This window comes from Choloepus didactylus, chromosome 17 (genome assembly GCF_015220235.1).
Source record: "Choloepus didactylus isolate mChoDid1 chromosome 17, mChoDid1.pri, whole genome shotgun sequence".
Taxonomy (NCBI): domain Eukaryota; kingdom Metazoa; phylum Chordata; class Mammalia; order Pilosa; family Megalonychidae; genus Choloepus; species Choloepus didactylus.
Window position 1 is genome coordinate 60,938,787 of NC_051323.1, and position 26,067 is coordinate 60,964,853.

General features: G+C 47.4%; 1 protein-coding gene across 2 annotated transcripts in view; it reads left to right on the forward strand.

Annotated features, from left to right (window-relative positions):
• XDH (xanthine dehydrogenase) overlaps window positions 1-26,067 on the forward strand; it is a 60,083-nt gene that overhangs the window by 32,551 nt on the left and 1,465 nt on the right. The window contains exons 17-35 of one of the 2 annotated variants that reach the window (XM_037807618.1): window positions 1,068-1,237; window positions 3,364-3,487; window positions 6,062-6,181; window positions 6,619-6,715; window positions 7,597-7,721; window positions 8,502-8,635; window positions 9,040-9,127; window positions 10,339-10,425; window positions 14,292-14,483; window positions 14,677-14,822; window positions 15,635-15,716; window positions 16,248-16,343; window positions 16,969-17,097; window positions 17,687-17,761; window positions 19,782-19,834; window positions 21,569-21,683; window positions 22,434-22,499; window positions 23,678-23,866; window positions 25,138-25,314. In XM_037807618.1, the coding sequence (XP_037663546.1) occupies window positions 1,068-1,237; window positions 3,364-3,487; window positions 6,062-6,181; window positions 6,619-6,715; window positions 7,597-7,721; window positions 8,502-8,635; window positions 9,040-9,127; window positions 10,339-10,425; window positions 14,292-14,483; window positions 14,677-14,822; window positions 15,635-15,716; window positions 16,248-16,343; window positions 16,969-17,097; window positions 17,687-17,761; window positions 19,782-19,834; window positions 21,569-21,683; window positions 22,434-22,499; window positions 23,678-23,866; window positions 25,138-25,314 (2,265 nt within the window). Of the gene's footprint in view, window positions 1-1,067; window positions 1,238-3,363; window positions 3,488-6,061; window positions 6,182-6,618; window positions 6,716-7,596; window positions 7,722-8,501; window positions 8,636-9,039; window positions 9,128-10,338; window positions 10,426-14,291; window positions 14,484-14,676; window positions 14,823-15,634; window positions 15,717-16,247; window positions 16,344-16,968; window positions 17,098-17,686; window positions 17,762-18,642; window positions 18,815-19,781; window positions 19,835-21,568; window positions 21,684-22,433; window positions 22,500-23,677; window positions 23,867-25,137; window positions 25,315-26,067 lie in introns of those variants that run through there. The other variant, XR_005212455.1, reaches the window with a different exon arrangement.

Here is a 26,067-nt window from a genome sequence, read left to right on the forward strand (position 1 = left end):
AAGTTCTCTGAGCACTTGAAATACATCTTTCTATCAACAGCAACTTTTGGAGAGACAACAGAATGACAGGTCAGCGAAGTTTTCCTGTAAAAGACCAGTTGGTAAGCATTTTAGGTTTCTTGGGCCATACAGTCTCTGCTATAATTATACAACTGTGCTATTGTCATGCAAAAGCAGTCAGAGACAATATGTAAACAAATGAGTGTGGCTTGTTCCAATAAAACTTTATTTACAGAAAGTAGCCGTGGGCCATAATTTGCCAACACCTGCTCTGGGGTGCAGTGGTTAAAAGCTTGAACTCTCTGCCCTGTCTTTGGAGCCTTGAACAATTACTTACCGTCTCTGTGCCTCTTGGGCAAGTTAATTATCTCACCTGCAAACGGGGATAATGAGAGTACCTGTCTCATGGGATGGTTTTAAGGATTAAGTGAATTACTGAAAGTAAATTGCTCAGAATAGTTCCTGGCACACAGTAAACACTCAAACAATATTAGCTATTTTTATTATCACTTTGAAAAACAAAACAGAATTTTGTTATAAAATTAGTATGTTTAGAATTTTTTTGGAAAAAAGCAAAAAATAAGAATCACTCAAAATTCCACTTCCAAGGAAAAATCATTATTATATTTTTGTTTACTTCTTTCCACTTCTTCCTGTGCATATATGGACATGTATACACTATATAATATATTTTCTTTATTTTGCAGAATTAGAGTCATTAACATACACCTACGATGTTTTATGTATTGTGTTTACACTTGAAATGGGATTCTTTTTCTCTAGTTAAAATTCTTTAGACATAGGCTTTAATTGTTGCCTACGAGTCCATCATATGAGTAGCATAATTTATTTATCCAATCCCTGACCCATGGATGTTAGTTTCCTCTCCTTTCTTTTCTTTTGGACAATGATACTACGACCGCCCTTGTCAGCTGCTCCTTCCACGCCCGCTGTTTCCCTCCACCCTGGACCCTCCTGCCCGCCCCATTCTCCCTGCTCAGCTTTGCCATCGCCTGATGCTCTCCAGGCTCCCCCCGGGCCTCTAACTGGTGGCCATGTTGTTTCAGGAGGTGCCCAGCGGTCAGTCCGAGGAGGACATGGTGGGCCGGCCCCTAGTCCACCTATCGGCGACCATGCAGGCCTCCGGGGAGGCCGTGTACTGTGATGACATGCCTCGCCACGAGAACGAGCTGTCTCTCCGGCTGGTCACCAGCACCAAGGCTCACGCCAGGATCAAGTGAGTGCGGCTGCCACGGAGGGTCCCGTGGCCCTCGGGGAGGAGGGTGCTGGGAGCACTATCAGGGCTTCACACACCTGCCGGGCGCTGGAGATGCAAGGAAAGGAGGAAGGCTGCTCCAGGACCCCCATTCTAGGGAGGAAGGAAGACAGGGCAATCATCTTAAACCACAGTCTGGAAAGGAGCAGGAGCGTCAGGGCCTCGGTGGCGCCTGGGGAAGGCCCGCTCCGGGGAGAATGAGGGGCATGAGCTGCAGAGGTAGGTGGGGGCCAGAGGAGGAAAGCCTGGGGGCGCTGAACCCAGAGATCACCCTTGGCCCAGAAAGCAGTAGAAGAGCTACAGAAAGACTTCTAGCAGAACAAGGTTAGATTTGCATTTTGGATATTGGGCTAAACTTAAATGCAAAATATCAGGAGACCTGAGTCAGCGCTAAAGGAAAGAAATGGCCTTAGAGCCTCACAGAACTGGGAATGGAATCCCGGCTCCAGCGCTTCGTAGCTGTGCCTTGACCCATGTATTTCGGCTCTCCGTTTCCCCATCTGCAATAGGGCTGCGGGGAGGATTAGCGACTGTGTGTGCAGAGCTCACAGGAGAGTCCCTCGTTCATATTTGTGGAACTTTGAGAGCCTGAGTGGCAACAATTGCCATCTCTACAATTGTAAAATCTAACACTCCTGTGGCACTAACATTTGCTACACCCTGGCGTAAAGCATTTTCCATATATTGGCTCATTTATTCCTCATGACAACCCTATAGGTGGGTCCTATTAATATTGCCAGGTTCTGGGTGAGGAACTGAACCACAAGCAGGCTAACTCACTTGCCCAGGTCACCTAGCTGGTGTTTGAACATGGGTAGTTTCAGTAATGGTGCTACCTCCAGATGTTCAAGCCGGGGGGATGCGAGCGTGGTTTCCTGGTGGGCATTCAACACACCCCACTGAGTAAAGCAGCTAGGAAAAGCCCTGCACGGATTAGGGATCAGGGCTCCTTTTTGGTCCTTTCTCTGCCTGTTGCCCCTGGCCTGGACACGGGCTCCATGAATGGCGAACCAGACACAGGTAAAACCTAGCAGATAAGTAAACTCCTCCAGGTCCCCAAAAGGACAAAGATGCTTGTTTAAGTTGCCATGGTTGCCAGCTATGCAGTAAATTCATTTGGCTCTGTGCTGGCCTTGAGCCCACGTTCACAGCATCACAACCCTCTGTCTACACTCAATCAATGCCTGCACTGATGCAGGAGATTGGGGTGGGGAGGTGGGGGTTGCAGCAATTGCAGCCATGTGGGCTGGCACGGGCTGCGTGTGCTTGGAGGGGAGTGTGGTAGAGCAGAAATGGCACTGACTTTGCCACTCCTTGTAACTTAAGCTGAGCTCCAATCCCAGCTGTGCTCCCTCCTGGCTGAGTGACTTGGGACGAGCTACTTAACTTCCCCTCCCACCCCCGCTTGATTTTCCTCAATGTAAAGTGGGGATAACGATAACTAATTTTTTGGGTTCTTGTGAGGACTAGCTGTTGGAAGATGGTTGGTACTTCATAGCAGTTCCCACACCTTTCTCCAGGGTGCCTTTACCCCATTTCCCTGTGGGGCACGGGTCAGAGTAATCAGGGCATAGTTTAGACTGTTAGACTTGAGAAAGTCTACAAGCATCCTCCCCTTGAGGTCGGGACTGCCTAATTATGCCATTAATGTGGGAAGGGAAATTTGGCTGTATGAGATGTTCAGGGCCATTGGATCTGTGGTACAGCAAGGCCCCCGTATGCTGATTCTGGATGGGTGTTAGCTAGCTGGGTGGGTTTCAGCCAGAGCTTTGCAGAGTAAATGTGATGAGTTGGTTCCCTTGTACCTGGAAACCAGTACAAGGCAGAGTATAAACTCCCTGGGGGCACATCTTATTCATTGAATATCCCAGCAGCATTGGGCCAAGTCTCCTGCAGAATCTTCATTTGCAGAATCAAATCAACTGGAACAGAATGGAACAGAACAGAACAGAATACAGTAGAAGGTGGAGAAAGGAGGAATTAGGGTGAAGGAAACTCATCAAGAAGAGCACAGTGTGATTCAATCAGGCGATGGGGCTTCTGCTTCATTCTCTTGCCTGGCCTCTTCACAGTGCTCATTCTTGCAGGTCCATAGATACTTCAGAAGCTCAGAGGGTCCCAGGGTTTGTTTGCTTTGTCTCGGCTGATGATATTCCTGGGAGTAACGTAACTGGAATTTTTAACGATGAAACGGTCTTTGCAAAGGATGAGGTATGTCTTGCATTTGATTTTCTCCATGTATTGTAGTGACATGAGTACTTAAGTTTTAATTTTTGCTTATTCCTCCAAATCTCCAATCTTAAATATCAGGCATTTTCATATATTGCAGCAATCATCCAATTGGCCAGTATTCAGGACAATCAGTAAAGGGATAAACTATGCCTGGCAGCATTTTCATTTTAACTGAATGTTTTCTTGTTTAATTGAGGGCCCCTGTTTGTACACAGTAGGATGACTCCACACCAAAGTGGCATTTTAAAAAGGTTGGCAATGATACCTGAATTTAAAATTGGGTTTTGAAGGCTACAATAGGAAGCTCCTTTATATATACAGAGTCAGAATACATTAAACAAACTAACCAGAAAAGAAATCACAATACCACCACCATGTGTGTTGAATTGATAATTCACATATTTGAAAGTTCATATGTTGATCTCAACTATGTGGGATTCTGCAAAAAAAAAAAAAAGTTCTCAATTATTCAAGACAGCTGCTACAAAAATCCATATGCTTGACCCTTAGGATAATCCTAGACTACCTTCTCTAGAGGAAGCCTTTCAAATGAAAGGTGTTGCGTATGGGTAAATTCTCCTCCTCATGGATGGAAAAGTAAAGGAGAGTCTGAAAAACTATAAACACAGCACCTAAGAGCTCCGAAAGGAGAGCATCTAATGGAAGAACAAAGACAGCCCTGGAGCCTCACTAGCATGATGTGAGTCAGCCGGGGTCAAGAACCACTGCACTTACCAGGAGTAAATCCATGAGCTCCCCAAGAGGCATTTGCCATGTGGTCTCTCCATACAATGGAATATTTTTCAGCCATCAAAAGGAATGAAGTCCTGATGCAAGCGACAACATGGATGAACCTTGAAGACACATGTTGAGTGAAATAAGCAAGACACAGAAGGACAACTATTGTATATGATCTCACTGATAAGAAATAATTAGAATAAGCAAATTCCCAAAGTTAGAATCTAGAATATAAGTTGCCAGGAGATGGGGTGGGGGTAGGGAATGGGGAGTTAATACTTAAATTGTACATTTTCTGTTTGGGTTGATCATAAAGTTTTGGTAATTGATGGTGGTGATGGTAGCACAACATTGTGAACATAATTAACAGCACTGAATTATATACATGAATGTGGTTAAAAGGGGAAATTTTAGGTTGTATATATGTTACTAGAATAAAAATTTAAAGAACACAGGATTTTGCAATGCAAACAGTGAATCTTATTCTAAATAATGGACTATAGTTAGTGGTGCAATTATAAAGATATCCTTGCATGAATTGTAACAAAGGTACCACACTAATGCAAGTTATTAATATTGGGGTGGTATACTGGGACTGTATTTTTTTTTTTAATTAAATTCAGTTTTATTGAAATATATTCACACACCATACAATCATCCATGGTATACAATCCACTGTCCACAGTATGATAACATAGTTATGCGTTCATCACTACAATCTCTCTCTGAACATTTTCCTTACATCAGAAAGAACCAGAACAAGAATAAAAAATAAAAGTGAAAAAAGAACACCCAAATCATCCCCCCATCCCACCCCATTTGTCCTTTAGTTTTTTTGTTTGTTTGTTTGTTTGTTTTTTTAATCATCATTTTATTGAGATATATTCACATACCACGCAGTGGGACTGTATTTTATGCGTAATTTTTCTGTAAACCTACAACTTCTCTACCAGGAAAAAAGGACATTTATCAGAGACTTGCATGCAAAGTACTGGTTCCTTGTGTCAAACACCTCATATTCCAAAGTGATGAGTTGGACAATATTTTTGTTTGTTTTTGGGGGGATGTTGGAAGAAAATTATTCCTGAAGAAGATCCATGAAGCTTTTATGGAACCAAATGGTTAAAAGGAAAGACAACAACAATTATTATTCTATAAATCTAGCAAAAATGAAAAATTGTTTATGGAACATCAAGTCTGAGAACGAGCATTTGAAAGCTACTGCTTTGGGGCATCTAGATGAAGTATAAGATATGATTGCTGCCATTGAGACACTTTTGGTATAAATCTAGGAAATAGAAATAAAAGAGTTGCACAGTGGAAAGAAAATGAAAACTGGGAATCGGGTCCTAATATCTAGACGTGATCCGAGAACAAGAACTAGCCAATTGTGACCTTGCTGTTTGTCTCCACGTCTTCATAAGAAGAGCAAGAGGGTTGGAGTCGATACAAATTGCCAAATACACTTCATGGTGTTATAGCTCCCATTCTGCTCATGGCAGACATTGCTAATCAATCACCGCACTCAGCCCCTCAACACTCAGTGCTAAATAATCAGAATGGGCTCTTGAGATGAAATCAATTTGCTAACCTGATACTAGTGATCTCCAAGCCCTATTCCTGTTCTATTGATTCGACACACTTATGAAGATGCACTTAACTCCAATTAGTAGGATAAGGAACCAAAAGGTCTCAGGGCATTCCCAATAGGCGATTGTGGGGTCAGGGGCTTTTGTTTCCTTTTTGAACAATCCAAGGTTATTTGCCTCACGAGGAGCTGAGGTATGTTCCTTACCAGTCTAGCTCTGCTCCTAGGTGACATGTATTGGGCACATCATTGGCGCGGTGGTCACCGACACTCCGGAACATGCACAGAGAGCAGCTCAAGCAGTAAAAATCACCTATGAGGAACTTCCAGCCATAATCACGATCGAGGTAACTGAGAATGGGCTGCCGGTGTAGGGGAGTGAGCTCCCTGTCTCTGGAAGCACATTTACTAGGATACTCTAGAAGAGATTTGAGCAACAGGTAGAGATTTGACTAGATGGATTTTAAAATTCCTTCCTGCAGTAGGATTTTGTGGTCCTATGAAAACTTCCTCAAGGGCCAGGTTGAGTTTCTCCTTCCCCAGATTTTCATCTCTCATTGGTTCCCTCAGGTCTTCCTCAGGATCTAGGGTTGTTTAGCTATATCTGAGGAAATGGGGGAGTATGGTCCTCTGGGCTACAATAGAGCTTACTTTCAGTCTGCATATGGAGCTTATAGAGATTTGTAGATGAGAAGAGACAATTCAGAGAGCCTGTCTTCCTCCAGGCAGACACTGTCTCCCTTCCCTGAAAGCCAAGTTACTGAGACTTCTTTTTGATCCTCAGGATGCTATAAAGAACCAGTCATTTCATGGGTCTGAGCTGAAGATTGAGAAAGGAAACCTCAAGGAGGGTTTTGCCGAGGCTGATAATATCATTTCAGGTACAGCTGCACCCCTCCGCCATGAGGATAGGGGCAGCCCTGGTTAGGGCATTTGAAATCCAAGACGTATACACTGAGCTCTAGAGAAGGGAGGTGATTTCCTAACATAGAAGAGAAAAACTCCCTCTGCCATATGCAACAAAATGGTGGACAGTAGGCTGGTAAGATCTTCAGTTGTCTGATCTCCATTCTCTTCTCTCTAGTCTAGATAACTCTTACAGTGTATTCCAATAGTGGTGTACTCTGATCTAGAAGACTGGGGAAGGTAACAGCCCTGGGTCGGCCAGACATCTAACTCCAGACTCTTCCCCCTCACTGTGGGCTTGCTTGCAGTCCTCCCCCACCTCAGCTAGTGCTCTCTTCCCCTCCTCTCTTCCTCCCCTCCCCTCTCCCTTCTTCTCCTCCCTCATTCTCTCTCTCTGACTCTATGACACCAGGTCCTTAGCTCTCAACCCGGCACAAGGCTGCTGACTAGTCCCCCTTTGAAACTCTTTTCTAGGTTGGCTGTTGTAGGATTGCTAAGTCAACTGTAAGACAACTTTCTAACAGGCCCGATAGCTTCAGTTCTTGAAATTGCCCTTATTCTCAGCCTTTTAAATCATATCTGTGAATTCCTTCTTCACCTTTTTCAAATTTTCACATTAGTAGTTTTAAAATGCTTGCTTCCTGCTGGCTGCAGTGAGAAAAGAGCTCAGCACCAGATGCATTTTGTTTCTTTGGGGGAAGTCTCAGCTTCCAGGTGGCCAAGTTTCTTTTCCACCCCAGCCAGGGAGCTGTTGGTTCCGGCCCGAGGCCCTTGGCAGTGTGCACTCTCTCCTTCAGCAGACTTGCCCCCTTCTGTGGTGGTGGGTTCACTGCGGGGTGTCTCGTTGCTTTCCCAGGTGAGGTGTACATCGGCGGCCAAGACCACTTCTACCTGGAGACGCACTGCACCATTGCCATCCCGAAAGGCGAGGCAGGGGAGATGGAGCTCTTTGTGTCCACCCAAAACACCATGAAGACCCAGGTGGGTGTTCTGCGGGTAGTGCAAGGTGCTGAAAAGGGCACCAGGGAGCTCCTGGCAGACAGGAGAGGCAGTATGGGAAAACGGGAAGAGGGGGATCTGGGCCGGTGCCAGCCAGGGATTTCATCCTCCAGTGATGAGGGAGGAGCCCTGCAGCCAGACCCTGTCACCAGCAAACTGGCGCCACTGAGCTTGTTAGCGAACCTTTCCTGGTCTCACTTTCCTCATCGGTTAAATGGGGCCTAGCAGGGTTGTGGTAGGGGTTGGACGGGATATGATAGTTGGACTAGAGCCTGGTAAGTGCTCACTATTATCATTCCAGGGCCACATGACCTTGGTCAAGTCATACCCTGCTTTGGTTTCCTCATCTGTAAAAAGAAGGGATTGGGCTAAGTGATGGCCACAGGGACCATCAGATTATCTGCAATAGCTCAAATTTTCCCCATCTCCCTACTGTATGTAGTAGGATAGCGGTTGCCAGCATTTCTGGGTCTACCCTCATGACCCTCCAGTCCCTGGTCAAATGGAACGAGTTTTAGGTCTGAAAATGTGCTAGCCCCTCTGGTTAAAAACAAGGGACTGATTTCAGTCTGCAGTGATCGATGCATATCGGACCCCAGCACCACTAACCCAAAGGCTACCCCATGGTATGGTGGGAGAGGGAGGGATCGAGGAATTTCAGAATTCCCAGGAGTAAGTAGGCCCCTGCTCATACGGCAGGGTTGGGCCTGAAATAAATCCAGTGGATGCATTCAATGGGAGTCCTGTTTCTTTTGCCCACAGAGCTTCGTTGCAAAAATGCTGGGGGTTCCAGAAAACCGGATTTTGGTCCGAGTGAAGAGAATGGGAGGCGGCTTTGGCGGGAAGGAGACCCGAAGTACCCTGTTGTCCACAGCAGTGGCCTTAGCGGCACACAAGTGAGTTCCAAGGCCTACTTCTTCCAGAAGGCCCAGAACAAGGCTGCCTGGGCTGGGAAGTCCACCTGGATTTCCCCCTTTGGGAAGTGGTTTCCCCTGCTTTGAATTCTCACAGCGCTCTACTTTCAGAACTCTTGGGCACTGGGGTGAGGTACCATCTTTGTGTTCCGACACTGTGTCCACGTCTTGTCTCCCCTACCTGGCTGTGAGGGTGAGGACATGCCTCTTTTCCTTACTCATCTGCTGGGTGTAGCACCGTGCCTTGACACAGAAGCTGCCCTAAACTCGTCTGTTCACTGTGAGAGGTGGGAGAAGAAGGCTTCCTTGCTGTTTCCTTTTCTGACTTATGGGGCTGGGCTTTCGTGGAACATCCCAAGGTTTCTAACCCCTCTGAACCCTCTCAGGACTGGCCGCCCTGTTCGCTGCATGCTGGATCGTGACGAGGACATGTTGATAACTGGTGGCAGGCATCCCTTCTTGGCCCGATACAAGGTTCTGGATGGTGGGGGCTCTGCCAGGGTGGGCAGTGCCATCTGAAGGACCTGGGGATGAAGATCCAGGGATCCTGGGCTATACTCTTTTTTTTTTTTCATAACTACCTGCTGAAGTTCAAAGAAGAAATAGCAATGAGAGAAATTCAAATTTCTATTTGAATGTTACTGGGGGAGGCTAGGGTAGGGGGTAGTTTCCAAGAAATATTACAGGGTGGCATTCGCGACTTCTCGTGAATTTGCCATGGTACAAATTTGGTCTTTTGCCTACAGGCTCAGAAACATGATTTGAAGCAGACCTGGAGTAAATCCCTCATTCTGGGTGGGCTAGTTTACATGTTCACAGTCTGATGTAAAAATCAGAATCACTCGGTTGATTTACAATGACAAATAACACTTCCCAGGGGCCTAGATAAGCACAGGTTGTTACCCACCCTACTCTTAGACCATTCAGGCTGGGAACTGCCCAAGGTCCCTCTGGGACAATCCCTTTTCCAGGCTTCTGTGGATGGCCAGTACCTGTTCTGACCAGTCCATCCTTTCCCCCGACACTTTAACTTAGACTTACAGGCCATGGTCTAGCTCTACCAACCAGGGAGATCTCACTCTCCATTAGCTGGCTTTGGACATCTCCCCTTGACTTACTGAGTTTGTTTCATGATTTAACTCCCAGAAGAGGATTATATTTCTCTTATTCTCAAATTCTTATAGGCTCACGGAGAAAACTTGACCTTTTGGGGTCCCGGTCTCCTCATTGGTGACCCTTATGAAAAGTTTTGATGGTTACATAAGGGCATGGATGTGAAAGCACGTTTATATGTGTGTGAAGTATAACTTTACATACTGGAGACTCCAGTATCTTTCCTAGCTTCTCTTTTCAACCCATTCCCATATCTCCTTCCCATATTCTCCTTTCTACCTCCCCATGCCATCCCCTCCTTTAGAACCAGAAGTTGGTCCTAGGCAAAAGGGAGGAGCAGTGTTGGAGAAGGTGTGTGTAGGGTTGGACAGCCAAGGGTGCATCAACAGGGAGCTGTTAGTTCCTCTCTTCACCTATTAAGTTCTGGTGATTTCTTAAGTTCACCTTTTTTTCTTGATAAATGAAATCCAGGGTGTAATTCCTTGTTCTTTCTCTTTCCCCTAGTTAGCGTAAGTGGGAGGACAGGGGTCAGAAATAGACAGAAGGGGAGAGCTCACTCTGCTTTCCATCAGGTTGGCTTCATGAACACTGGGAAGGTTGTGGCTCTGGAGGTGGATCACTACAGCAATGCAGGGAACTCCCAGGATCTCTCTCAGGCGGTAAGTCGGACCTGCCTCCTGCGTTCCAGGGGAAGTCAGGACCTGCCCAGCCACCTGGTCGCACACACACAGTCTCCACCGCCGCACAGCAAGACCCTCCTCAAGTCTTCCTCTTCCTGTTGTAATAGCCTCCTAACTGGTCCCACCCTCGGATCCTCCATCCTTGGCTACTCTCTAAAGCACAAGATGGCCATATAACTTCTCTGACTAGAAACCCATCCTTCTTGTCCAAGGTATTTTGCCAAGCAAGCAAAGCGAGTCCAAAGGTCTATGTATAGTATGGTGACATTGTGTGTGTGCACACAGACACATAACAACAGCAGCGTTGCCTAAATGTTTTTGTTAGATTTATACCTATTTCATTTCTTTTTAATAATTACATATTGGTGCCCATGTATTTGTTGCATGTATATAGAAATACAATTGACTTTTGTATTTTTTTTTTTATATCCTGTGAATTGCTTAATGAACATATTAGTTTTAGGAGTTTTTTCATTTTTCTTTTTAGATTCCTTGGGATTATCTGTAGACAATCATTCCTTCTGCAAATAAGGACAGTTATTATTTCTTCCTTTCCAAACTGCATAATTTTATTTCCTTTTCTTACCTTACTGAAATGCTAGAACTTCCAGCTCTATATTGAATAATAGTGGTGAAAGCAGTCATCCTTGCCTTATTTCTAATCTTAGGGGGAAAGCATTCATCTTTCACCATTAAATCTAATGTTAATTGTAGTTGTTTTGTAGATGATCTTTATCAAGATGAGGAAGTTCTCCTCTATTCCTATTTTTCTCAGAATTTTGTTACTTGATTTTTATACATCGATTGATATGATCATATGATTTTTCTCCTTTAGCCCATGTTTTAGATTCCTAGCAGCTAAGAAAAACACCATACAATGGATTAGCTTAAAAACAGGGGTCTGTTGGCTCATGGTTTTGAGTTAGAAGAAGTCCAAAACTGAAGCGTCAGCAAGGTGAAGTTTTTCTCCCTGAGGACTGTGGCCTTTTGGAACTGGCTGTCAGTGATCTTGTCTTTGGCTTTTCTGTCACATGGCAACTCCACCTGGAAGTGTCTTCTCCTATCTCCTCTGGGTTCCCTTGACTTCCAGCTTCTGTCTGTTCCCGTGGCTTCTCCTTCCATGCCCAACTTCCTTTGCTTGTAAGGACTTCAGCCACATTGGATTAAGTCCTCCCTCTTTCCATTTGGGCACCTTAACAAATATCATCGTCAAAGGTTCTGTTTATAAATGGGCTCACAACTAGGGGTTGGGACCTGAACATGCCTTTTGTAGGGGTATATTGGTGAATTCTTTATGCTAATACTTGGCTAAAGATTTTGGCATTTTTGTTCATGAGAGATAGTTCTCTGAGTTTTTTTTTTTTATTGTACTATCTATGTCTGGTTTTGGTATCAAGATAAGACTAGCTTCGCAGAATAAATTGGGAAGTGTTTGTTTTCTGGAATGAATTGCGTAGAATCAGTGTTAGTTCTTCTTTAGATGTTTGGTAGAATTTTCCAGGAAAACCACCTGGAACTGAAGATTTCTTTTTCATGAGTTTTTAAATTATGGATTCAGTTTCCTATTAGTTATTGGGCTATTCAAATTATCTATGTCATAATTCGGTGAGTTGTGGTAGTTTGTGTATTTTGAGGCACTGGTCCATTTGGTATAAATATATTGAGAGGGCTTTTTATAGCAATCTCTTATTATCCTTTTTATGTCTTCAGTGTCTGTAGTGATAATCCCTGTTTCATTCCTGATATTGGTAATTTATGCTTTCTCTCTATTGTTCTCTCTCAGTCTTATTAGAGATTTATCAATTTTATTGTTTTTTTCCCAAGAACCAGCTTTTTGTCTCATTGATTTTTTCCTATTGATTTTGTTTTCAATTTCAATGAATTCTGCTCTTGTCTTTATTACTTTCTTTCTTCTGTTTGCTTTAGATTTATTTTTCTCTTCTTTCTCTAGGGTTTCTTGAGGTAGTAGCCTAGATTATTGATTGGAGACTTTTCCGCTTGCTAATGAGTGCTATGAATTTCCCTGTCAGCACTACAGTAATAGTGTACTGTGGTGTTTTGGTATTTTCATTTTCATTCAGTTCCAGGCAATTTTTTATTTCTCTTGAGACTTTTTCTCTGCCCCATGGATTATTTAGAAGTGTGATTTGGTTTCCAAGTGCTTGGAGATATTCCCACTATCATTCTGGTAAGGATTTCTAGTTTGATTCCATTTTAGTAGAAAAACATACTCTGAGTAATTTCAATTGCTTTAAACTTGTTGAGGTTTATTTTATAGCCCAGGATATGGTCTCTCTTGGTACATTCCATGGGTACTTAGACAGAATGTGTATTTTGCTGTTGTTGGGTGATGTATTAGTTTCCTGTAGCTGTCATAACAAATTACCCCCAACTGGGGGGCTTAAAACAACAGAAATTTATTTTATCACAGTTCTCAAGGCCAGAAGTCTGACAACAAGTTGAACACAAGATCAGCAGGACTGTCCTCCCTCACTATCACTTCTAGCAGTTTTTGCTTCATGCATTTTTTCAGTTCTGTTTGGAACATACCCGGTTTGGATTGCCCTGTCTTCCTGGGGTTGACCCTTCTATCATCATGTAATGTCCCTCTTGGTCTTTGGGAGCTCCAGGGAAGAAGACATTTCTTTCCTCCTCCAACCTGGCTGTGACCCATCCCTCCAGGCTCCACCCCTGTCCTCCCGTCACCTCCCTTCTGTGTGTCTGAGCCTCACCTCCCTCTGCGTCTCACAGGGCCATACGTGGTTACATCTGGGGCCCACCTGGATAATCTGGGGTAGGTTCCTTCTCTCAAAGGCTTCAACTTAGTTGCATTTTGCCATAAAAAGGTCACAGTCACAGGTTTTGGGGATGAGGGATTGACTGTACCTCTGGAGGATCATTTTTTTTTCTGCCTGCTGCAGGTGGAGTGTTCTATGAATGTCAATTCTATTCTGTTGGTTGATGGTGGTGTTGAGTTCTTCTATAGCCTTCTGGATTTTCTGGCTGCTTTTTATTCAGTTGTTGAAATTACCTATTCTAAAAAACATAGAAAAAATAGACTGAAGGAAATCAAACAAACCTTATAGGACTAAAAGTAATGCTCTAACATTTGTGTCTGTGGAATCTTGAAAGGAGAGGAAAGAGCAGGGCTAAAAAAGCCATTATTTGGCTGCAAACTCCCCAAATTCGGCAAGACATGTAAACCTAAAGACTCAAGATGTTTAATGATCCCTAAACAGCATAAACCCAAAGAAATCCATTCCACATAATAATTGATTTCTGCAAACTGGAGACAAAGAAAAAAATCTTTAAGCAGTACAACTTTATGAGACTAAAAACTAATTTTAAAATGAAGTGATAAACTTTTTTTTTTAAGAGTCAGGTGATCAGTTCTAATTAGTGAGACTGTACAGGAGCTGGGTAAGGATTTTAATAGGTGCATAAATTGAGGGGGGACTATTTTAGGTGAGAGATTAACATGTAGTCAGAGATGAGGCTAAAAAGATAGGTAGGAGAAAGACCATTAAGTGCCTTGAATTCCATGCTTAAAGATAGATGGATTTTACTCTGGAGATCATAAGTGCCATTTTTAAACAAGTGCTTGACCTGACGTGGCCTTATATTTTAGTGTAAGGCATGGGTTAGAGAGAAAAGAAACTGAAAGCCATGAGTGCAGTGAGGAGGCTGTCGCAACATTCCAAGGAAGAAGTCATTTGCTCCTGCAGAGGCACAGGGGCAGTGGGGTTGGGAAGGGCAGGGGCAGGTACAGCCTTTGAAGCTCCTTTTCGATGGAGACAATTTAATCCGTGCACCGTTCTCTCCCATTTTGGTTTTCTCTGCTTCAGATAATGGAACGAGCTCTATTCCACATGGACAACTGCTACAAAATTCCCAACATCCGGGGCACCGGGCGGCTGTGCAAGACCAACGTGTCTTCCAACACGGCCTTCCGGGGCTTCGGGGGGCCCCAGGGGATGCTCATCGCTGAGTACTGGATGAGTGAGGTTGCTGTGACCTGCGGGCTGCCTGCAGAGGAAGTGAGCTGGGAACCCAACCCGGGGCACCGGGCAGAGCGGGTCAGCCTACTCCGCGGAGAGTGGCTTGTATTAGGGACATCACCCATGGGGTCAGAGGAGGGACAGGCGCTGTGTGGGGCCCGTAGCTTAACTTTAGGTTACGCCCTCTGGTCTCCTGCCACCAGCAAGCCCCCGGGCCTCTCTCCTTGGGAAGGTGCGGAGGCAGAACATGTACGAAGAAGGAGACCTGACGCACTTCAACCAGAAGCTGGAGGGGTTTACCTTGACCCGGTGCTGGGAGGAATGCCTGGCAAGCTCGCAGTATGAAGCTCGGAGGAAGGAGGTCGAGAAGTTCAACAAGTAGGCGCTGGGGAGGGGCGGGGGGCTCTCTTGGGTTCCCTCTTCTACAGCCCTTTTGCTGAAACCCCAAATAGGAAGCTAATCTTTTAATGGAGAAATTATTAGGTGTGGAGTTTTCCAACATATTCATTGCCACGTCTTGAAGATGCTGTAATGATTTTCCGCCCGGGGGCAAATATGCTCCCGGCCTAGATGCAGACTCATAGCCCACGGGTTGTGGTTTACCTTACAGATCTGTGCGCCTTCTGGGCACACTGTATTGTAAGGAGCCCTAGCCAGGACTAAGAGCAGCACAGCTCTGTGCGTGGCCTGCCACGAATCTATAAATGGGAACTTGGCAGCCGCCCCTTCTCCCTGGGCCTCAGTTTCATCCTCTGTAAAATGGGGGAGGTATGCCGGCTCTGCCTTCCTCACAGAGTTACTCTGATAAGGAAACATACGTAAAGCACAGAGAAGGCATCACCATCATCAGCAAGCCACGGCCCCTCCCTGGGATGCTGACAGCTGGAGGATGGCCAGGGCGCTCTAGCTCAGTCCGAATTCTCCTGGGAAGAGGAAGTACTGATCTTTAACATCATCGCTCTCAGAGTGGACCCTGCCTGGCTGCCCTGGAGGACCGGAACCCAAATTCCCGCTTTTTCCAGTTTTGCCTACAAAACTGGGGCACAACTCTGTTGTGACAGTGACTGTAGGGAGATGGCTCTATGGATTCCCCCATTCTGATTTGATACAAAGATGTTGACGTAAAATACATCCAATCTGACTTGAATGTGGTGGAGAAGATTCTATGAGAATGTTCCTTTTTTTTCCAGGGAGAACTGTTGGAAAAAGAGAGGATTGTGCATCATTCCCACCAAGTTTGGAATAAGCTTCACTGTTCCTTTTCTGAATCAGGTAATTGCTTTATATGATTTTGTCCATCTCCACTGGACTGGGGCCCCATTTTCCCCATTTATAGTCTTGGAAGGAAAGTCCTATCAGCACTGGAAATAGGGAGCTCTTTGCTGTTTCAATGAAAGTTGAGCTTGCATGCCTCTATTTCCCCAAATTACCAAGGGCAGTGAAAACAGCAGGAGGCTTGGAGATCTGGGGCCAACCCCTAGTTCTTACCTTCCTGGTTGTGGGCCTAGGGACAGCGACTGCCTTTCTGACCCTGTTTCTACAGAGTAAGAACAAAGATACTTGACTTGCATTCCTCTGAGGATGAGAAATGGAGAGAGAGGGAAAGAGAGCTGTGCAAGCACTTTGCAAAGTACTGAAGGGCCTATAATTAAATCACAAGTGTTCTGCTGCTATAATTCTTGTCTGGGGCTTATATCCAAAACGTTGCTCCTGGTTTCCTATTTCCCAGTTCCAGTAACCTTGGTCCCGAGCTTCATGCTGCGCTGGACTTGCTGACTCTTGGTCTGGCTTCCTCTCCCGCAGGCAGGAGCCCTGGTGCACGTGTACACGGATGGCTCTGTGCTCCTGACCCACGGAGGCACCGAGATGGGCCAGGGCCTCCACACAAAGATGATCCAGGTGAGCGTCCTGAGCTCCCAAGGGGGCCAGGGGCTGCGGGGGGCCTCTTGGGCACTGGGGCCTTTACCGTAAGGGAAGATGCTGCGAGAAACTGAGCTGTGGGGTATTCAGAAGCAGAAACAGGCCTGGCCTCTGGGCTCGCTCCTCCCCATCTTGGCCTTGGGCTCCTTATCTGTACAAAGAGGTGGACCAGGAGTTCTCTGAGGTCACATCCACTAACAGCATTCTAAGCCTCTGTGGCTCTGTGAGGGTGAGTACGTCCCAGATGTAAAGGAAGCCAGTTCACCACCCACTAAGAGGCTGCACAGCCGAGCTGGGGTGATGGACCAGGAGGAGCTAGTGCAACTCTCTGGCCCCATGGGGACCGGCCAAATGGATTTTAAATAAAGGCTAGGGTGAGCTTACAAATCATCACTAGGTTTATGAATTTTTTATCCAACCAATCCACTGCATAAAGTGCTGCTTCAATTCAGCCAGATGTGAGAACTTCCCAGTCTCAATAGAATTCCAGCTTACCAAATTGTTTCCTTGCCTGTAACAGTAAATGTAAATCCGTCCTGGGGGAGAAGGCAGCCAGGCCGGCCAACAACACATTCCCCAGAGGACCGTGTCTCCCCTTTTGCAGGTGGCCAGCAGAGCACTGAACATCTCCACCTCTAAGATTCACATCAGTGAGACCAGCACCAACACCGTGCCCAACACCTCCCCGACGGCTGCCTCCGTCAGCACTGACATCAACGGGCAGGCTGTCTACGTAAGGAGCCCGTGGGAGCCGGCCCGGGGCTCTGAGCCTACAGGACCCCCTGGCGGCAGCTGGGAGGGTGCTGACAGGCTCCTTGGCCACGGCCATCCCTTTGGCTCTCGTATCCAGAAGACGCTGTTCCTGCAAACTCCAAGTGGAAAGAGAGGCCCCAAGAACCATAAACCCTTCTGTTAAAGCCAGGAAGGATGAGTGCAGGAGGGTGGAGGAGAAAGCTGGAGTGTTAGAGGGAAAGTGGGAAGGTTTCTGGGAAGACAGACTCCCTGGGCTTAGAACTGGCCACAAGAAAGTGCACAGAAATTGGTATTTGATTGTGGTATCTGCCAGGGCAAAAGGGATTTTGATGGGAGGAGGCACCTCCCTGGGGGCCCCGCAAATATTTTGCCCTTTGTCAGCCAAAGAATGGGGTCAGGATGCCCTCTCCAAGCAGGGGCCAGTGGTGGGTACTTTGACAGGGCCCTATGGCTTCCACCCTAAACTGTGGTCAGTCGGGGGAGGGTGCCAAGAGTGTTTGCGTAGCACCCTAGGCACAGCACTCCTGGGATGCAGAGGATTGATTGGGGGTGGGGGGGGTGTTTTTTAGGAGGCTTGCCAGACCATCCTGAAAAGGCTGGAGCCCTTCAAGAAGAAGAAGCCGAGTGGCTCCTGGGAAGACTGGGTAAGTCTGAGCTTAGCCAAGTCACCTTTGAAAAATAGAGGGAAATTTAAAGCAGAGCCTCTGTCCTGCAGCGATTGGACAGTTGATGAGTAAACGTGCAACCTTGCAGGGCTTTCTTCTCTATGGGTTCATAGCTGAGGGAAGTCACTGGAGGAAAAGTTTTGATCTGGGATCCGACAATCCCACAGAGATTGTAGTTTGGGCTGCGCTGAGCCTGGGAGAATGGGGGTGATGGCTGAGAGTGCCTCATTGTAAAATGTTGGCTCCCTCAGGCCTGGTCCCAGGCCCCACAGTCTGGCAGCCTCCATGGACCTGGTTTCCTTCAAGCCTCCATCTCTCTGGGGGCTGCCCCCTGCAGCCTCTCTCCTTCCCTGGCTCTCGAGTCTGGGTCCACTGAGACTGCTTCTGTGAGGGAGCAGGAAAAGACATTAGCCGGGAGCTTGTGTCACTCCAGTGATTTTAGGAGTGACAGCACACACACTCTTCATAAGAAACAGCCCAGTTCTCTGATCTGAGGCTGCACGTCAGAAACCCTCGGAGGAAAGCTGCAAGGAATTCTGTCTGAGCTGGAGGCTTCAGCTCCTCTAGCAAGCAGAAATCTCAGTGGCGGCCCTGCTCCTCCATCCCCAGCTGCTGGAATGGGGGAACTGGGTCCAGTTGTGATGCACAAAAGATGTCAGAACATGAGCCAGCTCAGACAGCACAAGTCTCCCTCAAAAGAGCCAAGGAAAATAAACTGTTTCTCTGAGACCTACTCATCCCGACACGCCTCGCGTGACCTCGACTTCACTCCCCACACTCCTGAATACGACAACCAAATACCACAAGTGGTGTGGGTTTTAGCATGGAATTGTCAGGCAATGTTAATATTTCAACAACAGCCTTTACAATCCTCTACTGGAGGCTGCTCTGATGGCCTGAGCTTTGTCGTCAACTACCTGCCGTGCAGTCCAGTGTTCCTTGTAAGCAGGTGATGCAGCAAAGGCTGTTATCCTAACGGTGTGACCAGGAGACTAGAGGCATCCACCGACACACACACACAGATATAGATAAGTATGGATATTATTTATATGTAAAGAGAGATTATTTTTGTAAGCCTTAATTTATCTCTGAAATGGGGATAATAATCGTACCAATCTTATAAGGTTGTAGTGATAATGTATGTGAGGTGCTCAGTACATCTGGTGCATCGCCAATGTATTTGACATTGCTAATGATGTGAATTATCTCAATCACAGATTAAATCTTAGCATTGAGCTAGTTCTGGGCATGCCAGAAATGCCTAAAGAAAGAATGGATGGATGGATGGATGGATGGATGGCTTTATTAATAGGAAAATATAAATAAAAACACAAGGTTAATGTGTTAAGTATCAAGGAAACAATTTAGAGAGTTGCTTTTATAATGACCAGGGTTTGGAGTAATCACCACGGAGAGGCAACTGGGGAGGCAAGCTTGAGCTGGTCTTTGAGGAAGAAAAGGATTTGGACAGATGAGAGGGAATGGGCCCATTCCAGTCAGGTGGAATCACACAGATGAAGGTGCAGAGGTGCAGGGGTCTGGATGGGGTGGGAGAGAATGAACGCCCTGGTTTGGCTGGCAGGCGGTGGTGTGCTAGAAAAAGCCAGAGAGAAGACGGGGATCCTTACCATCAGGCATTTGCTCTATAGGCAGTGGGAGTCATCGAACACTCTAGAGTAGGGGGTGACGTGGGCTCTGTGGTGTGTTGATGATCTCTCTGGCTGCAGGGTGGGTTATAAGGCGGGGTGGAGGACTACTTGAAGCAGGAAGGCCAGGTAAGAGGGTCCTGTCTGACTCCAGGCTTCAGATGATGAGGGTCTGGTGCCAGGTGCAGCAGTGAGAGTGGGAGGCAAAGTGTAGAAGTGAGAGTCATTAGTAAAAACCTGGATGGGCTTCCAGATGAGGCGGATGAGCTCATCTTGGAGTGGTGGGTCAAGGTTTCTGGAAGCCCTGCTCTCTGTGACCTCAGCACCTTCCTGATAGTGTTTCCTCTCCTCAGGTCACAGATGCCTACCTGGGTGCAGTGAGCTTGTCTGCCACTGGATTTTACAGGTAAGTGCATTGCCGTGCTCACAGCTCTCACCCAGAGTCAGGGGACACGTGTGGTCGTGTTAACCTCTGAGGTCCCCTCCAGTTCTCAGGAAGAGCAGTTCTGCCAAAACTCTTTTCTTCAAGGGACTTCCGCTGACTTCAGTTTAACGATGCTCTAAGTTACGGGGGCTTACCAAACTACATGCCAAGGAGGCAGAAGCATGCGATGCCTTATCAGAGGACCAGCGTTCTGGTGTGGTCTTCAAGTGCACTCTCTCACCCGGGGAAAGCAGTGCTTCTCTCTGAACTGGTGTCCTCATTGTGACCTATGGGGGCAGTCACCCTCCCCCCTCAGAGCACCCCTGCGAGAACTGGGGGTCCTGTGTTCTGGGCCAGACATTGCTGTCACCCAAGCATGTTCCTTATGTATTATGCGTTAGGTTTCTTTATGGAGGCTTTCCTTCCAAAGGATGAGGACGATTTAGGGCATGTGGTCTTATTACAAAATGCAGAACTTAGCGAAGCTTTTAAAATTCAGTAGCAGCGGCCACAGGCAGAGATCCTGTGCAGCTGACTTAGCAGTTATAAAAAGATACGATCATATTTAGTCAATATTGATGTTTTAACATTCTCTGCTAAGTTTAACTAGGCACTTTTCTTTCCCAAATCACTAGATTTGGAAAATAGTTCAGTGTTTGCTTTAAAAGATCTTGTGTAAATGCATGAATGTATGTATATATTTTAAGCAAAGAAATGTTTTGCTAGTGCTTCCTGGGCTATGTAGTATTTGACACACGTAAACTAATGCAGAATTTTGCACAAATTCCTCTTACATTTTTGGTGTTAATAAAACTGGGGTTATGCCAAGGTGAGGCCCCAATGCACATCGTGACTTTAGAGGCCAAAGGAAGTGGTGGCCCCTTATGGGAGAAGCCCTTCCCCTCCGCCCCATATTGGTTTTGAATTCATGCAGATTCTGGCCACATCAGCTAATGTTATTTCTGTGTAACACATAGAATAACATAGATACAGTGTACCATGAGCTCTGGGTATGTGAATACACATGTACACACATGTGCAGACCTGCATAGGACTCATGAAAAGTTGGCATTGAAATAGAACAAATACTTGAGAGGATCTGCTTCTATTAATGGCATTTTCCTCAAGTCACCTGTTGAGATTTCAAAGGGGCAGTAGGTGGGGAGCCACGCAGGCAAGTGGCTGCTGAGGATGAGCCAGGCTGGCAGGAGGTGCTGCTCTTGCCAACCTTCCCCCTGAGAAAGCTGAGCGGCCCTGGGCCAGGCGAATTTGTGCGAACAACCCAGGAGCCATAACAAGCAGGACCTCTGGTTCTGAAGACCTGGGATTCGGATTCAGTGGATTCTTTACAGTGTGACTTTCATGTCTTCGGTGAGCTCGGGCTAATCAGTCGCCTCTGTCCTACTCTGTGGGATTGGGACGCTGGTTCTAAACCCTGCTGGGCTGATTCCAAATGCAATGGAATGATTCACATAAGGGCCACTGGCAGAGTAAAGCCGAGACAATGGAGAAATTGCTCTGGATACCGGGGTTTTATTTGCAGATTCAACATATTCAGACACATGGACTTTGCTGGAAAAGCGCTGAATGAAAGAATAAGAACCCCTTTAGGGTTCTAAGACTTCGTAGGGCAGGCTGTGTGTGTGTGTGAGCGGGGTGGGAGATGAGGGACAGTCATCTTCACATCTGCGCAATATTTTCTCTCTTCTACCGCAGAACACCCGATCTTGGCTACAGCTTTAAGACGAACTCAGGGAATCCCTTCCACTACTTCTCTTATGGGGTGGCTTGCTCAGAAGTGGAAATAGACTGTTTAACAGGGGATCATAAGGTAAGATGCTTGCAAAACCTAAGGACTGAGAAGGAAAAGAGCAGGGAAACAACTGAATTGTAATATAAGAATTGAAAGAGGCAAACCTTCTTGTTGGGAAAATAGTGCCTTACATCGGGGACCAGCACACTTTTTCTGTAAAGGGCTAGAGAGCCACTATTTTAGGCTTTGCAGGTCACCCAATCTCTATTTTGACTACTCAACTCGACTGCTGTAGACAGAATGCAAACAAATGAGTGTGACTGGCCCTATAAAATGTTATTTATGGACCCTGAAATTTGAATGTCATATAATTTTATAATTTTTGCATGTAACAATAGTCCTCTCCTTTTTTCCCCAGACATTTAACAATGTAGAAACCACCATAGCTCACAGGCCCTTCACAAACCAGGTGGCAGGCTAGATTTGGCCCAAGGGCAGTTGTTTGCTGACCTCTTCCTTTCGTGATCTACCCAGTCTCAAGCTGGAAGCCCCCTGGCCCCGGGAAAGTGTCATTGCTACGCACACCTGAGTGTGCAGTTACCTGAGTTTACTACGAGAGCACTGCCACTCCCTGTCCCTTTTCTACCTGCAAACAACTAAAGCTTCAATGACAATGTTTGCAGAGACCAACTGGGATGTTGACACTCCTGAGTGTGCCCAGGCCACTCGTGTGAAAGTACTCTTTGGATTGTGCAAAGCACTTATGGAGGTCCTATTCGTGTTTGTGCTCACTATTATTTCAAACATCCCTCTCTTCTCAAACTTTAGAATCTCCGCACGGACATTGTCATGGATGTCGGCTCCAGTCTGAACCCGGCCATCGATATCGGGCAGGTGAGGCTCAGGGGGGCCAGGATGGAGATGCAACTGACCACAGATAAGCCCGGCTCCACCGCCAGGGTCAACAGCCACAGCGTCTTGTCCAAATTAGGTTCTAAGCAGGCTGGAACACGGCACCAAGCCAGGCCCCCACAGGGTGTGGTTTAGATGGGAGCAGCCCAGCTCTCAGAGCAGAAGGCAAATTAATATGGATTGACTTGAAAGGGCACTCACACCAGAGAACAAGATGATGAGTGGGGAAAACATTGGATGCACGTGCATGCAAACACATGCACACACCATTTGAGAGTGAGCACAGTGTGGAATGAAAATTGAGTTTGGGATTGATGCCAAAGCAGTAGAGTCTGAGGTCAGAAGATTCCTCTTGCATCTGGGACAGCTTCTGTACTAACGGAAGAACATGCCAGCAGGGTGGGTGAGGAGGGCACTGGGGGCAAAGGACACAGGCTAGAACAGGCGCAGCAGAGGGATGGCACAAAGAAAATCACTTTGGGCTGATATGAGATTGTTGGGCAGATTCGGTGAAACGGGAGAAGACAGAGAGAGGAATCAAGAGTTGAAGTACTGAGCATTTGGTAGAAAATGTAAATTGTGTTTCTCAAAAGTGGACAATTAACTGAGTACACAGGTATCTAGTCATGAAGTGATCTGCTCATTAATTCATTAAGTGCCCATCTTTGGAGGGCCTATGTGTGCAGGCCTGGGGGAGGCAGAGATGATTAGCATATGGCACCCCCAGGGCATGTCATTCAGCTGCTGAGGTGCCACCTGTCACTCTTCTGAGCAGTAAGCTGGGAGAGCAGACGTGCAGAGCAGGACAGTGTGGCTGGAGCCCTAATAGGGGGCTGTAAGGTACAGGGAGGCCCCTTTTCTCCCAGAGCAAGGCAGGACCGGGACTCCGATTCTACTGTCCGGGAAGTCCCTCCTCTCTTGGGGCCGCCTGAATGTCCGCACTCAGCCTGGACAGAGGAGGGTGTGTTGCCCCTGAGGGACAGTGTCAGCGACCTTAGCCTGTGGACTTGCTTCTCGGGGCAGGAGCAGGTGTGCCCTAGGGGTCCGTGTCTAGCTTCTTTCTGGGCCCCCTGGAGGTGAGGCTTTGAACCGGGTCAGGGGGAAGCAGCAGCTCCCTCAGGGAGTGGGGCCCGGTGGCCACAGCCCTGTCTGCCCCGCAGGTGGAGGGGGCGTTCGTGCAGGGCCTCGGCCTCTTCACCCTGGAGGAGCTGCATTACTCCCCCGAGGGGAGCCTGCACACCCGCGGCCCCAGCACCTACAAGATCCCCGCCTTCGGCAGCATCCCCGTGCAGTTCAGCGTGTCCCTCCTCCGCGACTGTCCCAACAAGAAAGCCATCTATGCCTCCAAGGTACCACCGCTCCCGGGCTGCACGGCTCCCCCTGCGCTGGGGCGGCCAGGGGCAGGGATGACGGGCCCTGCCGCCCACAACACGGGTCTAAGGGGCTTCTCTGGGTGGAGAAGGGGGCTTGGCCCTGGGCTCCCGAGGGTGGTGGAGGGGCGGGCAGTCCCGCCTGGGAACTGGGTGGATTGAGTTGAGGACACCGCCTCGGGGTGGCCTGAAGGTGGGTCCTTCGGATGGACCAGGACCCCTTAATCAAGTCCCATAGGGCAAACCCAACCCTGCATCTCAGCTGTGACTCCTGAAGCTCCCGCAGTGACCCGTCCTCTGGTCTCAGGATGACAGTGATGTCCCTTCACAACCACACCCACTCCCCTGCCCTCAGGGCTGGGACAGAAGGATGTGAATAATCATCCCCTGTCCCTTCCCTGTCCCAAATAAATGGTCACAAATTTATTTAGTGGCTGGATATGGTCCCAGGTCCAAGAAAGAAGATGGGTAACTCCTCGTGAGCAAACACATCTCACGGTTTACTTGCCTATATGGGCTGGGAGGGTCTGGGACACATTATGATTTCTTGCCGGTGGTTCTCACACTTTTGCAGGCATGAAACACTGGGGGTCCTGATAAAAAGTGCAGCTCCATTGATCTCCACCCCACCCCTCCACCCCCAGAAATTTTGATTTAGTAGGTCTGGTGTAGGTCCCGGAACCTGCATTTTTAACCAATATCCCTAGTGATGCTGATACAAGTGGTCTCTGGTCCACATTTTGGGGGAAAATAAAGACCTCTGCTAAAGGTGTCTTAATTCCCGTTGGTCATTCTGCCTGTAATTCCAGCAGGTGCTGTAAATACAACATGCTGCCTGTACATAGCCGTGTCAGAGTTACTAGTGGATTATTTCCTCAGGCTATTGCCCAGGAAAAGGTTAAAACTCAGGGCAGGCACACATTTTTGCCTATATAATATTATTGTTTAATATAACCTTTAGTGTATTATATTTGCATGGTATCGTCAAGGAAAATTACTTAGCAAGAGTTGAAAGAACTCGGTCAGTGAGGTGCACTTACTAGACCGATGGCTCTCAGCCCCAGTTTAATTTTCACCGCCCCTTCCTGCCATTGCGGTGTTACAGGTGTGGCCCCTGCAGTGCTGGGTGGAGCCTCCTGGCATCCCCAGCCACACGGGGCCGGGCTCTCTGCCTCTCCTCCCCGCTCTGCAGCGATGCGGGGATGGTGGCCCCTGTGCCTGAGTCCCCATCTTGCTCTCTGTCCGTCCAGGCTGTCGGCGAGCCGCCCCTCTTCCTGGCTGCCTCCATCTTCTTTGCCATCAAGGACGCCATCCTTGCAGCTCGAGCTCAGCATGGAAAAGATAACACGAGCAAGCTTTTCTGTCTAGACAGCCCAGCCACCCCAGAAAAGATTCGCAATGCCTGCGTGAATGAGTTCACCGTCTCGGTGCGGTGCCTCGCGTGCAGCCCCTGAGTCCGGGGAGGGGGGCGTTGCCGGCCTGTGCGCTGCGGGGAAGGGCTTGGCAGAGACGAGGGTGGGCCTGAGGCCCTCCCACCTGGGTGGCTTTGTGTCAACGGCCACCTTTGCTCTGTGGTGTGAGGCGCCCGCTCCAACTGGCAGGAGGGCAATGAGAACCCTCAGAGCCGGTGGCCAGGTCCCCCTAGAGACAGGAGGAGTATGTGGTGCCTGGTTATCACCCACAGATTTCCTAATACTCCAGAGGAGCGTAATCTTAAAGTCACTTTTCAAGACCCTCCTTTGTTAGAAACACCATGTGAGATTCTTTGTGGGTGGAGGAAACAAGAGGAATTGCTTAATTAGATCAACCACCTTTCTTCTGTGGTTGCCAGGTGCCATGTGCAGCCTGAGGACACATCGGGGCCCTTGAGGACTTTGCAGCCTCTCAGGAAAACGGGATGGGGTTACATTAGATTGGTCCAGTTTACCTTGGGAGTGTACGTCACAAGAGCACAGAGAAATTCCATGGTCATCGGAATCATTTTGAGAAATCTGTGTGTGATACTTTTAGTGGACAATTCTGGGAAAAGACTATGCTAGGACAGCTTCTTTCACTGTTGGGACCTCAGAACCAGCCCAGTCTCTGGGTTGCACTGAAGTGACTGCTGAATACAGCTTTCCAACTGCTTTTGCAACTGCCATCTCTGCTGAGTTGGCAGAACTGGGTTCTTCCTGATCCCC